The sequence below is a fragment of the Salvia hispanica genome, chromosome 3, assembly GCF_023119035.1.
Source record: "Salvia hispanica cultivar TCC Black 2014 chromosome 3, UniMelb_Shisp_WGS_1.0, whole genome shotgun sequence".
NCBI lineage: Eukaryota > Viridiplantae > Streptophyta > Magnoliopsida > Lamiales > Lamiaceae > Salvia > Salvia hispanica.
The window spans coordinates 26159597-26176895 of NC_062967.1; the positions used below are offsets into that span (position 1 = coordinate 26159597).

The 17299-nt window shown below is 36.3% G+C and overlaps 2 protein-coding genes and 1 pseudogene across 2 annotated transcripts; 1 reads left to right on the forward strand and 2 right to left on the reverse strand.

Moving 5' to 3' along the window:
* Positions 1–362: 362 nt before the first annotated feature.
* LOC125215141 (homeobox-leucine zipper protein HAT5-like) lies at positions 363–2904 on the forward strand. Its single transcript, XM_048116465.1, has 3 exons — positions 363–972; positions 1794–2188; positions 2272–2904. Exons 1-3 carry the CDS (start codon positions 879–881, stop codon positions 2698–2700), a joined length of 918 nt encoding a protein of 305 aa, XP_047972422.1. The 5' UTR covers positions 363–878; the 3' UTR covers positions 2701–2904.
* A 1217-nt stretch (positions 2905–4121) lies between these two features.
* Positions 4122–11680, reverse strand: LOC125209703 (annotated as a pseudogene).
* A 1763-nt stretch (positions 11681–13443) lies between these two features.
* LOC125215557 (raucaffricine-O-beta-D-glucosidase-like) lies at positions 13444–16383 on the reverse strand. Its single transcript, XM_048117002.1, has 12 exons — positions 16179–16383; positions 16014–16083; positions 15845–15903; positions 15695–15770; positions 15537–15614; positions 15372–15459; positions 14863–15288; positions 14589–14806; positions 14429–14460; positions 14240–14345; positions 14050–14161; positions 13444–13963 (listed from the first exon to the last, which is right to left on the reverse strand). The coding sequence occupies exons 1-12, from the start codon at positions 16359–16361 to the stop codon at positions 13672–13674; spliced, it is 1740 nt and encodes a 579-aa protein (XP_047972959.1). The 5' UTR covers positions 16362–16383; the 3' UTR covers positions 13444–13671.
* Between the last annotated feature and the right edge of the window lie 916 nt (positions 16384–17299).

A 17299-nucleotide genomic window follows, 5' to 3' on the forward strand; every position in this document is an offset into this window, starting at 1 on the left:
ATAAAAAAAAATAAAAACATCTACTACTACTTCCTCCGTCCGCGAATAGCAGTTCCGCTTTTTCATTTTAGTTCGTCCGTGAATAGGAGTCTCGGTTCACTTTTACCATAAATAGTAATAGGATCTCACCTTCCACTAACTCATTTAACTCATATTTTATTTAAAACTAATATATATAAGCGGAACTTCTATTTTACTTAATTTTTTTCCACCACTTTTTTTAACATTTTTTAAGACCCGTAACACTCATAAATGAGACTCCTAAGGGTGGACGGAGGGAGTATTGATTAGTGTAGAGAATCTTAGCTTAAACTCCATTAAACAAAGTAGTAGTAGTAGATGTGTAGCTTTCTTTGAATGTAACCATCTACGCTACACGTTTGCTTTTGTTCATCCCCACCAGAAAATGAAATTGCGTCTCTTAGCTCAGCTATCATGGATTCCTCCTCCGAATAAATACCCAATTCGCATATATCTCTGAGGGAGTCTCCTACCCCTTGCAGTTGCCCCCTCCCATCCCCAAATAGCCAATATTTTACGCATACTTTTTTCCATCTTTTTCCTCCACCTTCTTCTTCTTCTTCTTCTTCTTCTTCTTATTGCTAACTTCCCACTACTCACGCACAACACACAACACACACTCTACTCTGCCTGACGAAAAAAAGAAAGAAATTGATGGGTGTGATGAGCAACCGTTGTTCCCACACTTCCCACATCACGGCCATCATCATCACCAGCTTTTTCCGCCATAAATTCTAAAGATTTCACCTTTTTCTCTCTTTACCAACACCCATCTTCAATGCCCAATTCTTGAATTCTGTTGCTTCATTTTGTCAAAACTAAAAAAAAAAAAAACTTTCTTTTTTGTTGATGTGTTAATGGGCGGTGGCAGCGCTATGGATCTGTCTAAGAAGATGAAAGCTCGTGGTCTTGATTCTGTGTTTGCTTCTGCTCCTTTAGATTCGTTTCTTGGTATGCGAATTTAGCCATCTTCACAACTCTTGTTGCGTTGACTTGTTTTATTTGTTGCTGCTGTTTTTTTTTTTTTTAATTTGTGACTGATTCTAGGAATTGGTTTTTGGGTATGATTTTTTTTAATCTATAAGTGTGTGACTGTGTGTACTAGTTAGCAGAGTTCTTGTTGTTCATCTTGTAGAAGGGGATAGACATGCTTGTTAGGAGATTAAAGGATTATGTTGGTTTAGAATTCATGTTTCTATGCTGGTTTTGTTTAAGATTTGACATCTTTTGGATCATGAGTTGGAAATTGGTTTCTAGGTATGATTTTTTATCTATTAAGTGTGTGACTGTGTGTATTAGTTTGCAGAATTCTTGGTGTTCAATTTGTAGAAGGAGATAGAGATACTTGTTTGGAGATTAAAGGATTGTGTTGGTTTAGAATTCGTGTTTCTATGCTGGTTTTGCTTAAGATTTTGGACATCTTTTGGATCATGAGTTGAAATTGGTTTCTAGTTATGATTTTTATCTATTAAGTGTGTGACTGTGTGTTTTAGTTAGCAAAATTCTTGTTGATCATCTTGTAGAAGAAGCTAGACATGCTTGTTTGGAGATGAAAGGATTATGTTGATTTAGTATTCATGTTTCTATGCTGGTTTTGCTTAAGATTTGGACATCATTCATGTGTGGTTTGGAAATGGTTCAGAATCACTATAATTTGGGATCAAATCACCATTTTTAACCTGTTTGATTTAGTAATTTAATCATTCGTAGTGTTGACTTCAGGAAAATATACTACTTTCGTTGAGTGTGAGTGAAATTTCCTTATGTCTCAGGGCCAGGAGCGATGGTGAGTTTTGGAGCTGTTGGTAGGGATAATGGATCAGGAAACTCGTTCTATCAGTCGTTCGAGATGCAGGAGAATGGGGACGAATACTTGGATGACTATTTTAGTCAGCCGGAGAAGAAGAGGAGGCTCTCAGCTGATCAAGTCCAGTTTCTTGAGAGAAGTTTCGATGTTGAGAATAAACTCGAGCCAGAGAGGAAGCTTCAGCTGGCGAACGAGCTTGGCCTGCAGCCTCGTCAGATTGCAGTGTGGTTCCAGAACCGGAGGGCTCGTTGCAAGACGAAGAGTCTTGAGACAGAATATGAGACATTGCATTCGAGCTATAAGAGCTTGAAGATGGACTACGATAACCTCCTCAAGGCGAATGAGAAGCTGAAAGCTGAGGTAATGCAAAAGTCATTCTTGAAGACATTCCAAAACTCGATATGCTTGCTTCGTATATCTGATATTTGCTATAATCTGAGCAGGTTCTTCACCTCAAACACGGCGGGACTGCTCAAGATGTGGAGATATCGGATACTAAGGAACTATCAGAAGCAATGCCAACATCTACCGATGATGAAGAACATAAAGTTTCTGTTTCGGCTTCTAAGAGTGACGAGCAAAGCTCAACAAAAAGTGATGTCACCAATGAAGACAGTCCCCGGTTGAGAGGCGAGGCTCATCATCATCATCACCACCATATGTTTGTTGAATCAGGTGAGTCTTCTCATGACTTTGATCCCGGTCAGTCTGTTTTCTCGCTTCACGGAGAAGATAGCTTGAATCACGAGGAATTGCTACAACATGCCTATGTCTTTCCTAAGACCGAAGATGTCTATTATCACAACCATACAACTTCGTGTGGCTATGGATTTTCTGTCGAAGATCATGCCTTCAATTTCTGGTCGTATTAAGTTCATGTCTGTATATTTCTACGAACTTTTTGACACCCTTTTCGTATTATTGCTAGGTAATAAGTGAGTGTTGTAACAAATCCCAGTTCCCCCCAATCATAGTTGGGCCATGTCTAAATGGTTTTCTGTGAAGATAGAGGCTTGTTTTAAGCTTTTATTCTTCTATGTATCATATTTTAGTGAAAAATATGTGAATTATGTGTTGATTGCTTGTTTGAGACCAAAATTGATACTACTAGGATATGTGGTCTTTAGTCTTGTCTTCATCCATGCCGTGTTATGGTGGACTCAAACACAAGATCTTTAGCCGCGGGTATTAACTACTCTACCACTATGCCGACATACTCACATGATCATGTGATGTCTGTCTTCTTGTAGTCACACTTAGGAGAAAACCCTTTGAAGATTAACAACTGGTTTTAGATTAAATCTAACCTTTCAAATATGTCTCAACCTAATTAATAGACCTTACCATTTTCAGTGGTGTATATTTGTTTCAATTATAGATACAAGCCATTCAAATATATCCGAATGTGGTAAATCCCATATGTACAGAGTGAAGCCATATCGATCCAGACTACATACATATAAGGCATTAATATAGCCCAACATGAATTATTTAATGTGTGAAAATGTAGATTCATTTAATTTGATATTGTGTTCTTTCGTATTCTGGATCTGCCACTGGTTGCCCATTCTCGTTATGAAGTAATTTAATACCGTGTGCGCTTTAGATTCTGGATCCGCTACCGACTCATTCTTGTTATGCAGCAGAGTTTTTTTTCTTATTTCTAATTTCTCATTTCACTTTTAATTATTGATTATAATTATAGTATGATATATCCTACATTATTTTTATCGAATTCCATTCTTTTAAGTGAAGGCTTGACCATATATGTTAAATAATGTTTGATATTGACAAGTGGTTGCATGTCTCCATCGTTTTTACTTTTTGTGAAATTCGTATTTAAATGCTACTCATACTAATTCTATATTTAAATAATAGGGTTACTAAAAATAATCATATGCGTGTGTTTGCACGTCGTCGTCTTCATTATTTCACATACTATTGCATTTTGCTTACATAAATTTTATGCTTTAAGTAATACGAATACTACATACATTAACTGTCCGTTACTAAAATTGATACAAGGATATAAAAGTAGTAGGCAAGATGAATTAAATTTTGAGTTTAGGATATAAAGAAAGTATGCCAATTAACACATACACACATTTATTTAATTGCAATAATATCATAAAAACATACAAAGAGTTGCTAGAGGGGGTTGAAGACCTAACCTCTAACACCCCATTGCCTTATTCAAAGATACACAAACAACGTAAACATTATATTATACTTAACTCGACCGCAGTCTTATATATGCTACTCCCGCACACATTGCACGATCAGTGTCCAAACATTAGTCTCGATTGATATTCTCCATGAGTTTGAGTCCTTTGTCCGTATCCATATTCTCCTCGTTATCTTCATGCATTTTCTTATGAGACAACAGCTGTAAGACCCACGATGGGCAGAACCACGCGGGTGGCTGGCCTTTGCTCTTGAGAAACTTGGCGAACCATGCAGCTGAGTTCTTGGGATACCTTGTGAGGTCATTCATGTAGTCTACGTAAACCAAACCAAACCTAAGTGTGAATCCCTCGCCCCATTCAAGGTTGTCGCACCATGACCACGCGAAATATCCCTTTAGTTTCCATGAAATGTCTTTGTGCTTGTTGTCCACGTGTGTCACGCATATTAATTAAAATAGACTACTATATTAATTTAATTAGATCTTACTTCATTGCTTTGAGCATTTTAGCAAGATGATCTTGGTGGTATTTAGTCATATGATGGTCATCATCGCACACCATTTTAGCTGTCTTCGTGTGATCACTCTTAGTGGGAAGTCCTTAGGCAATTTATAAGTAGTTTTTATTATACTTAACATATACTATGATTTATAACCTAATAAAATAGTATTACCTCATTTGGTCTCACTTAAGTTGTGTAACGGAATACATACCTGAATACTTAACCCTTTGATCTGCATAGTATCCCTCCCCATTCGGAGGGTGAGGATCATCGGAAGCATACTGCGTCGTGTAGAAATTCAAACCAACGAAATCGTAGGAGCCTTTGATCTTTTTCACTTCTTGAGGTGTGCATGATGCAAGATTGTCCGGTGGAACGTAGTTTTCCATGCTTTTGGGGTAATGCCCATACATTATAGGCTCCAAAAACCTATACAATTATAATTAGAGGACGATAGTTTAGGGTTTACGGTTTAAGGTACGTACCATCCCAACATGAGTCAACTCCCCTCAAAGCGGCTTCACCATCTGCGATCGAATGCTCATCGAAGGGCATAAACCAATGGGAGTTTAGCACTATGCCTATCTTCCCTCCTTGTGCCTCTTGAAATTTGCTTCGATAGAGATCGACTGCTTCTGCGTGTGCAAGGAGAAGATTTTTTGCGGCTGTGTACGCCTCGGAGGGGTGGGCGACGATGAACTTGGAGTCGAGGGGTGGGACGCCGACGATCTTCGTGGAAAGTTTGTCGCCCGGTATGGGAACTTTTGTGGGGGTTTGTATACTAAAAGATGCTTCGAGCGTACATGCCTTTGTACAGTCAGCTTGTGCATGTATACGAGAAACGCCACGTCCACTTGTTTACCTAATTATGAGAATAAATAATATAATATAATGGTTTATTATTGAAATATGATAAACAAGTCTAAGGCTTTTTACTAAGAAGGTTAAGTAGGGAAATTCGATGAATCTCCTCATGAGTTTTCCAGTAGGGGACTTGGCCAGATCTAGTAAGAAGAAAAACGTATTCACAACCTAGATAGGCTTTGGCTACCTATTGGTACGGTTGCGGTGTTTGTGATAATTCTCTCTTACCTAAGAAGAGATTAGTAACACCGGTGTGGTAAAGCACTGAAAGGATCTAATCCGAAATGTATTCTTTATTGCTATCTACTGAAAGAATATATTTCAGAAAGTTTAGTATTTTCTAGTCTATGATATTAATATCAATATTGTTTATTCAATCAAACGCCACTTTGACTTATCAATATGTGAGAGTTTGTACGTAACTCAAGTTCATGATATCTTGGGTTGTAGTAATTGAATAACATGAAGGTATCGGAATATTATTTCATAGAATTCGCGTGCCCAGTGTGGTATGATTAAATCCCCAAAAGGGTGATCCCCAATGAGGTGTTTGAAAGAAGAATTTATTATTCAAAAATCTGCGCAGTTGGAATTTATTCCACGAATAATAAATAAAGTTTCAAACTAGAAAAACTCTTTGGAGAATTAATTTAATTCTAGTCACGTAGCAGACAAAAGAATTAAATTGACGGATCAAGATAATCTTAAACGCGGGAAATATTATAAAATAAAATGGACCCAAGTTATTTGTACTTTGGTGATTTAAGTGGGAGTGCAATATTATTCTTTAGTGGAACAAAATAATATTCCATTGATAATATATTAAATCATGGGTCATTTGATTTAATTAGTAATTTATCTAATGGGTGAGCCCAACACTTAAGTCATTCCATGGATCCCCATCCTAGCCCAACAAGTCCATTATAAATAGTGATGAGATGTGGAAATCCTAGCATACCATTATTACAACACTCCTCCCCTAAACCCTAGTAGCCGTCGCCGGCTCTCTCTCTCTCCCCTTGCCTCGGTTTTTGTGACTTGGCACGTGGGAGAATTAGAGTTTTGTTTTGTTCTTGTTCTATCCTAATTCATAGGATTAGATCAAGACAATATTGAGTTTGTGATTGGGTTTCCCTAGATCTCTTCATGACTATTATTGATTATTCAAGATCCGCCGACACGGATGGATGATCAAGGACTAGGGAATAGGTTGGAAGATTCACGGTCGATAAACCAAGGATCTCCGGGTGGTGCAGCTAGCAACTTCGATCCTATGATGGATCAAGAAGAGGTAACAATCGAATCTACATCAAATTGCATGATTATGTGTTTTTGATGTATTATATCTATAGATCTATGTTTATTGCATGAAATTGGAGTTGAATGCATAATCACCTAAATAGATCCGTTAAGGACCTGTTTGTTTTCCGTGTCTTCCGCTGCGGTAGTCCCAACAACTGGTATCAGAGCCAATTTTTAGGCTCTGATTATGTATTTGATTAATTGAATTTTTCGAAAATTGTTGTGGAAGAACTTGGAATTTTCGAAAGTAATGCAATATGTGTTGGATCTATATTTTTCTTGATTTATTTTTGGATCTATGATATGATGTTCTAGATCGATGAAAGAATATTATGAATCTTGAATTTTATTCAAGTTTTTCACAAAAATATTCTAGATCTATGATGAACATCATTAGATCTATATATTCTAAGTAATATGTACTAGATTATATGTTTATTGATTACATATATGTATGTGTTTAAGTGAATATATGTTTTTGAATCAAGAAATAAAGTGGTCCATGATTGAATACTTGGATCGATGAAAGAATATTATGAATCTTGGATTTTATTCAAGTTTTTCACAAGAATATTCTAGATCTAAACAAGTATTCATTAGATCTATAGTTTTATGTTCTTAATATGCTAAGATCTATTTAAATTGCTAAATGCTTGAAATTTAAATTGTGCATATGTGTTATGAACATAAAAGATTGTTACAAATTAAGAAACGATTAATTAAGATTTAAGATCGCGGTCAAGCGTAGCGACCGCGATGAATCAAGTTAATTAATTGAAAACGAATAAATAAACGCAAGGGATTAAACCCTAGATGTGTTCTAGAACCGGGCTGCCTTCGTCAGGGATCCAAGATCCAGATCTGGTGAGAAAAAGGCGGCGGCGGCTGGTCGGAGATGTCAGCGGGCAGCAGCTCCGGCAGCGACTGCATCGTCTTCGGACAGCAGCGCTGGGCAGCGGCTGCAGAGTCGCGTGACAGCAGCGAGCGAGATGCTGGACGGCAGCAACTCTGCAGTCAGAGCAGCTCCTTCACGTTGGCGTTGAAGAGACGGCAGCCGTGGATCCTTGCTGATCCAGTCACAGCAGCAGCGTCTTCAGGAAGTCAGCAGGAAAGACGTCGTCTCCGGGCAGTTGTCTGATCGGACAAGGCAACGGACAGCAGCGACGCCCAGCAGCTGCGTCGCCTTTGGGCGACGGCGGAGGAGATGTCCTCGTTGGACAGCAGCTTCTTCTCCGGGCAGCAGAGACGCTCGTGGGCAGTAACGCTGCAGTAGCAGCGGCGTCTGCAGACGCCGGAATTCCTCGTTGCTGGACAGCGGCGGCTGGTCCAGTGGGAGCACGGCAGCGGCGACGCTGCAGTGGCAGCAGCGCCGGCAGACGCGGGAGGCGGCAGAGGCTAGACGCGGCAGCAGCGGCTGCTGTGTGGCCCGTGACGGCCCAAACCCAAATTAGGGTTTTGGGTTACATCGTCGCGTCGTCTCATTTTTCGTTTTCGTGTTTTGTTTCTTAAGGCACAAGTTATTTATAATTGTGGTTTAAAATCCTTAACCTAGAAGAATTAAATATCTTGTGGGAATTAGAATGATTTTGCAATTAAATCAAGATTCTAATTTAAAAGAGAATAATTGCCTTCTTTAAATATTGCCAATTGAATAATTAGTCAAATAATTGATTTAATTTGTTAATTAGTTGATTTTGGTGGATTGTGTCTATCTAGATAATATCATGGTAATTAACATAATGAAATTCAATATTTGTTTGATCTAATTTTTGGCTTTTCCATAATTGGATGTAATTTTAAAGAATATTCTCACTATATGCTTTCATGTTTTATTTTAAGGTTTAATTGAAATAGTCTTTATTTTAATTGGTGTGTTATGGAATATTCCTAGATATATACCTAAGGAAAAGACATGAGTTTTTGAATTGTTTTAAACCTTCAAAATTTTCGAAAATTACATATAATAATAAATAAAGTTTCAAACTAGAAAAACTCTTTGGAGAATTAATTTAATTCTAGTCACGTAGCAGACAAAAGAATTAAATTGACGGATCAAGATAATCTTAAACGCGTGAAATATTATAAAATAAAATGGACCCAAGCTATTTGTAATTTGGTGATTTAAGTGGGAGTGCAATATTATTCTTTAGTGGAACAAAATAATATTCCATTGATAATATATTAAATCATGGGTCATTTGATTTAATTAGTAATTTATCGAATGGGTGAGCCCAACACTTAAGTCATTCCATGGATCCCCATCCTAGCCCAACAAGTCCATTATAAATAGTGATGAGATGTGGAAACCCTAGCATACCATTATTCACAACACTCCTCCCCTAAACCCTAGTAGCCGTCGCCGGCTCTCTCTCTCTCCTTGCCTCGGTTTTCATGCCTTGGCACGTGGGGGAATTAGGGTTTTGTTTTGTTCTTGTTCTATCCTAATTCATAGGATTAGATCAAGACAATATTGAGTTTGTGATTGGGTTTCCCTATATCTCTTCAAGACTATTATTGATTATTCAAGATCCGCCCACACGGATGGATGATCAAGGACTAGGGAATAGGTTGGAAGATTCACGGTCGATAAACCAAGGATCTCCGGGTGGTGCAGCTAGCAACTTCGATCCTATGATGGATCAAGAAGAGGTAACAATCGAATCTACATCAAATTGCATGATTATGTGTTTTTGATGTATTATATCTATAGATCTATGTTTATTGCATGAAATTGGAGTTGAATGCATAATCACCTAAATAGATCCGTTAAGGACCTGTTTGTTTTCCGTGTCTTCCGCTGCGGTAGTCCCAACAACTTTGTGGGCGGGCGGACACACGCCTCGAACATATCCATTCACGGCACAAGTCCATGGCTCATTCAAGGTTGTCCAGTGTTTCACGCGATCCCCGAATTCCCAGAAGCATACCTCTGCGAACTCGCGGAAATCGTCCCTGCATAGCTCAGTTGGTAAGACGCTTTCGACTACTTAGAAGATAATTAAGATTGAGATTGAATTTATTTACTTGACTCTGTTCGATAAGAATCCACCATATTCGTCCAAACACAAAGGAAGGTCCCAATGAAATAGTGTCACATATGGTTTTATATCTACACATGTATATGCATATAGATTATAGGATTGTGATTGGTGAGAGAGAAATTTGAAATCATCAAAATAATATACAGTACTAAGCCATGCTTGGTATGATGGAATGGAATGGGGAATGAAATGACATTCCTACCTCCATTCCATTCCTTTGCTTGGTAAATTTTTTCCTTAGGAATCATCATTCCATTAGGAATGGCCATTCCATTCCACATGGAAATACCCATTCCATCCATTTAGCTAAGAAATGGTCATTCCATTCCATTTCATTTTCCTTTCTTCTTATTTTAAAATTTAACAAAATTATATAAATATTATTTAATATTATATTTAAATTTAATATCATCTCAATTTTAGCATAAATTAAAATTTTAAAATTTTTCATTGAAAAAAACACACTCACACACACACACACAAAAACACACAGCAACTCACACAAAAACACACACACACACAGCAACACACAAAAACACACACACAGCCAAAACACACACACACACACACACACATACGCACACACACACACCAAAAAACACACGCACACACAGCACACCAAAAAACACACGCACACACAACAACACACACAACAAAAACACACGCACACACAAACACATACACACACACAGCAACACAAACTCACACACACTGAAATGTAGCAACACACACACAGAGCAACACAAACTCACACACACTGACATGCAGCAACACACACACACACACACATCAACACATACCTATGGCAACACATGCACATATATATACACACACACAAGCACGTGTGCACATATATATATACACACATCAACAATACATACACCACATATGCACACACTCATTTACGTGTATAGTTCAACTTAATATGATCCAAAATATTTGACAAAAATATTTTTAAATAATTTTTTTTTTATTTTATAGAATCAACATATTAATTATTCATATTTCATTTCATTCCATTCTTATATTATTCATAGTTACCAAGCTTAGGAATGAAATCAATCAAGGAATAACAATTCCATTCCATTTGTAAACCTTACATTCACCAAGCACAAGAATGGAATGGAATTGTCATTCCATTCCCACCTTCATTCTATTCTCATCTTCAATTCCATTCCCTCCTCATTCCATTCCATCATACCAAGCATGGCCTAAATACTAACCATGTTGTAACAACGTGTTGATAACATCATTATAGTAAGCAATTCCTTCTTTGTTGATTCCACCACTACATCTTCCGGCTATTAAGAGTTTCATTATAATTGATTAATCAATTACTCCAAAAAACACATTATTAAACTAAATACTATAGTGTAATTCAAACCTGGCAAAATTCTTGGCCATGAAATGGAAAATCTATAAGAATTAAACCCCATTTTCTTCATCATCGCAATATCTTCCTGCAATATGTATAGAAAGAGTTTAGAAAGTAGAAACGACATAGATTTTAATTATACATGCAGAAAAATAATAATAACCTTATATATGTTGTACATGTCACATGCAACATTTCCATTAGATCCATCAGTAATTTTCCCTGCACCCACACACACAAACCACAATCATATTAATATATCACTTCTTATTTAATTATTTTTATGCTCTCTTATTTGATTAATTAATTAGTTTTAAGAGTAAGCAAGAGACAAGGAAACCTCACAGAGTAGTCATCCCATATGCTAATGCCTTTGCCTCCCTTAGCAGAAGCCCCTTCAACCTGCCCAAAAACAACAAAATGCAATTATTTGTATATTAATTTGCTTTCATTAATTGAATAATCTTAATAAATGAAATCAACACATATCAAAAAAACCTGAAAGGCAGATGTTCCAGTTCCAAATAGGAAGTCTTGAGGAAACCAGTTACGGTTGATGCCACTGTTATCGTTAGAATCCGGCACCGGTCCGTCAATATCCCACCACCTTGAACTGGCCGATGACAAATTTCGATCTTCAACGACGCCGTTGTTGTTGTCATCCATATGCACCATCGCCATTGCTCCAAATATTTTTTTAGTGAGTGAAATATTTGAAACCAACTTCACCTATTTATAGTGTGACAATCACTCTTTATCCATATATGTTCATAATAAGCATTAATGAAATTAAAAGCTAATAAAATTGGAATTTGCAATTGTATTCAAATATGAATATATGCGTGGCGTGGTTCGTGAGTGCGTCACATAGCCTACTCTGATAATCGAGTGATGGTGTATAATTAATTGTACATGATAATTTATCATTTTGTTGATATATATATAACTATTAAAAGTTTCAAATGTTACGTGTAAAATTGTATGTCATGCTCAAATCGAATCAGAATCACCAATAATTTTTGGTATATTACGTGTCTGTTATAATTCAATATTGTCTTAGGAAAAAGAAACACAAACAAGGACAGATTTATTTATATAGTATTTGAAAATAGAGAGAACCAAAAGAATGAAAGATCGGTTGTGAAGTCATTAATTTGCATTAATAAGACTAAACACGTACTGTTAAGATGTACTCCACTAATTAATTTAAGAAAGGAAACAAAACAACATAACGTCTATATCTATAAAATAAATTGGGCCCATTATATGCATGGGAAAATATTAAGGATCCATTTTTTATCAGGCCCATTACTATAAAATAAATGTAGGCCCAATATATTTATATGAGAGAAAATAATTATTCTCCCATTTAAACCAAATGTAAATTTGGCATGGCAACACTATAAAATCTGAGCAGGTTCTTCGCCTTCAATTTCTGTTCGTATTAAGTTCTTGTCTGTATATTTCTACGATCTTTTTTACCCTTTTCCGCATCTATTCTGGACACACTAAAAAATGCCAGTTCCCCCAATCATAGTAGGGCCATGTCTAAATGGTATATAGGCTTGTTTCAAGCGTTTGTTCATCTATATATCATATTTTAGACTCCTTTCAATGAAACATATTTACATTATGTGTTGATTGCTTGTTTCAGACCAAAATTGATACCCCATACGTTCAAGATCTAAATCTCATTTTATCATTTTGGTGTATCTGCGATTTAAAGTCTTAATTATTTTTTTTTTCATATTAATCATGTGGATCCCACCATTCAACTAAATCATTACACTCACATTCTGCTATAATAAAACTAATATGTAGTATATAATATTGAGGTCCACATTCCACTAATTCATTTCCCTATTTTCTTTTCTACTAATTACACATTTTTCATTTCTCATTTCACTTTCAATTAGTGATTATAGATTATGACATAATTATTTTACTAAATTCCATAATTTTGAAACAATATACTATCAGAGTATATAGCTAGAGAGCTTTGATTAAGAATTTTGCGTTTTATATATAAATTTCGAGTCCTCACTCCTCCATTTGCAAGAGCAATATTGGCTTAAGTGATGTTACGTTAATGATAAATTGATAGTAATATATATTGGCTTTCAATTGAAGGCTTGATCATATATGTCAAATTATGTTTGGTATTGGAAAGTGGTTGCATGTCTCCATCGTTTTTACTTTTTCTGAAATTCTTATTTAAATGCTACTCATGCTAATTCTATAGTTAAATACAAGGATTGCTAAAAATAATATGCGAGTGTTTGCACTTCTTCTTCATTATTTCACATAATACGTGGTGATCATGAATTAAAATTGACTCTGGCATATAAAAGAAAGTAGGCAAATTACACTTATCCATTTATTAATGACAATAATATCATAAAAACATACAAAGAGTTGATAGAGGAGGCTAAAGACCTAACCTCTAACACACCATTGCCTTATTCAAAGATGCACAAATTAACAACGTAACATAACACTTAACTCGATCGTAGTCTTATTGATGCTAATTCCCGTGAAATACCCGCACACATTGCACGATCAATATCCAAACATTAGGCTCGATTGATATTCCCCACAAATTTGAGTCCTTTGTGTGTATCAATATTCTCCTCGTTCTCTTCATGCTGTGTGACCCACCAGGGGCTGAACCACGCGGGTGGCTGGCATTTGCTCTTGAGAAACTTAGCGAACCATGCAGCTGAGTTCTTGGGATACCTTGTGAGGTCATTCATGTAGTCTATATAAACCAATCCAAACCTAAGTGTGAATCCCTTGCCCCATTCAAGGTTGTCGCACCATGACCACGCGAAATATCCCTTCAGTTTCTTTGAAATGTCTTTGTGTCTGTCGTCCATGTGCGTCACATGTGGTAATTAATTGTTGTGAAATCAAACAAAAAGAATTACTATATTAATTTAATTAGATCTTACTTCATTGCTTTGAGCATGTTAGCAAGATTATCTTGGTGGTATTTAGTCCTATCATTGTCATCATCGCATACCATTTTGGCTGTCTTCGTGTGATCACTCTCGGTGGGAAATCCTTTGGGAATTTATAATTAGTTGTTATTATTATACTTAACATAGGAGTATGTTTTATAACCTAATAAAGTAATCTTACCGTTTTCAGTGATATATATTTCTTTGAGTTCTGGATACTTGTCATTCATATACAAGAGCATCTCATAAATCCCCTTTGGAACAGAGTAAAGCCACCCAGCTCCAGACTAAAAAGAAATTGAGGTGAGATACATATAAAATTGACTATGTGAAATACTTATGAGATAGAATAGAAGATAGTAGTAATTACCTTTGTTCCAATGTACTCATCTCCCCTCTTTGCTGCAAAATTAATATAAAGAAAAAATTAATATTAGGTAGATATTATATAAAGTTTTTGAACTCATCCAAAAAATAGTACAGACATTAGGTTTATAAATCTCACATAATGTGTATAACGGAATACTCACCGGAATATTTAACCCTTTGATCTGCATAGTATCCCTCTCCGTTTGGAGGGTGAGGATCATCGGAAGCATACTGCGCCGTGTAGAAATTCAGACCAACGAAATCGTAGGAGCCTTGGATCTTTTTCACTTCTTGAGGTGTGAATGATGGAAGATTGTTCGGTGGAACGTATTCTTCCATGCTTTTGGGGTAATGTCCGTACATTATAGGCTCCAAAAACCTATACAATTATAATCAGATGAAGACAGTTCAGGGTTTAAGGTTTAAGGTACGTACCATCCCAACATAAAGTCAACTCCCCTCAAAGCGGCTTCACCATCTGCGGCTGAATGCTCATCTAAGGGTGTAAACCAATGGGAGTTCAGCACTATGCCTATCTTCCCTCCTTGTGCCTCCTGAAACTTGCTTCTGTAGACATCGACGGCTTCTGCGTGTGCAAGGAGAAGATTTTTTGCGACCGTGTACCCCTCGGATGGGCTGGCGGCGATGAACTTGTCGCCAGTGGCAGGGTCGAGGGGTGGGGCGCTGGCAATCTTGGTGGAAAGTTTGTCTCCCGGGACGGGAACTTTGTGGGCCGGGGGATCATAGCCTTGAACGTATCCGTTCACGGCGCAGGTCCATGGCTCGTTTAAGGTTGTCCAGTGCTTCACGCGATCCCCGAATTCCCAGAAGCATACATCTGCGAATTCGCGGAAATCGTCCCTGCACAGCTCAGTTGGTAAGACGACGTTTATTTTACTAGTGCCAACTTTTAAGTAATCAAGTTAGAGATTAAATTTATTTACTTGACTTTATTGGATAAGAGGCCACCATACTCATTTTCCAAGCACAAAGGAAGATCCCAATGATAGAGTGTCACAAATGGTTTTATGTCTGCACCATATGCATATATATTATAGTATTGTGATTGCATAGAGAGAAATCTGAAATTAACAAAGTAATAAACTAACCATGTTGTAACAAAGTGTTGATAACATCGTTATAGTAAGCAATTCCTTCTTTGTTGATTCCACCACTACATCTTCCGGCTGTTGAGAGTTTCACCATAATTAATTAACCAATTACTCAAAAAAACACGTTCTTTAACAACACACAATATAGTTTAAACCTGGCAATATTCTTGCCCATGAAATTGAAAATCTGTACGAATTAAACCCCATTTTCTTCATCATCGCAATATCTTCCTGCAATATATACAGAGTGAGTTTAGAGTCAACAGCACGAGTTTTAATTGTATATGAAGAAAACAAGTGATTACCTTATATCTGTTGTACATGTCACATGCAACATTTCCATTGGATCCATCGGCTACTTTCCCTGCACCCACACACACAAACAAACCACAATCATATTAATATATCACTTCTTACTTAATTATTTCCATGCTCTTAATTAATTAATTAATTAATTTCAAGATAGAGAGAGACAAGGAAGCCTCATAGAGAAGTCATCCCATATGCTAATGCCTTTGCCTCCTTTAGCAGCAGCCCCTTCAACCTGCCCCAAAACAGCAAAATGCAATTATTTGTATATTAATTAGCCTTCATTAATTAAATAATCTTAATAAATGAAATCAACACATATAAATAAACCTGAAAGGCAGAAGTTCCAGTTCCAAATAGGAAGTCTTGAGGAAACCAGTTATGGTTGATGCCACTGTTGTCGTTAGAATCTGGCACCGGTCCATCGATATCCCACCACATTGAACCGCCACCTGACGAATTCCGATCTTCAGCGGTGCCATTTTTATTGTCATCCAGATGCACCATCGCCATTGCTCCAAATTAATTGCAAAAATATTTTTCTGTGAGTGAAATATTCGAACCAACTTCATCTATTTATAGTGTGAACCTCAATTTTCATCTACTTATCATATTCATAAAAAGAATTAATTAAATTAAAAGCTAAAAAAACTGGAATTTGCAAGTATATTCATATATGAATATATGCGTGGCGTGCTTAGTCACGTAGCCTACTAATTATCGAATGATAGTATATAATTGCTCATAATAATTTATCAATTTGTTGAGATATAGCTATTAAAAGTTTCAAATGTTACGTGTAGAAAAGAATTTATACTCAATCGGAATCACCAATAATTTTTGGTATATTGCGTCTGCTATTTCTCAATATTGTCTTCCGAAAAAGAAACACAAACAAGGACAGATTAATTTATATATTTGAAAATAGAGAGAACCAAAGGGATGAAAGATCGGTTGTAAAGTCATTAATTTGCATAAATAAGGCTAAACATGTATTATTAAGCTGTAACTAATTAATTTGAGAAAATAACCAAACAAACTAAAGTCTACATTTATAAAATAAATTTGGTCACTTAAGTGCCTAGGAAATCAATACTATTAAGAGCATCTCCAATGGGAGGAGAAAATGGAAAGGTAAACTAATATAATTACTATATATATATTTTTTTTCATGAAAAATCATTCTCCAAGTGGAGAGGTATTTGAAAAGGTATTATACCTTTTCCCATTTTGAAGAGGTATCTTTACCTCCCCATCAATGGAGAGGTGAAATCTTATAACTACCATATTTGCCTTCTTTTCATGAAAAATCATTCTCCAAGGAGAAGGTATTTGAGAGGGTATTACACTTTATATTTTTAATGCATTTAGTAGTATTATTTTATAATTTTTAAAAAATCATTTACCTTTCTATAAACTTTTTTCATATGGAACGTGTTACTTTTTGAAAG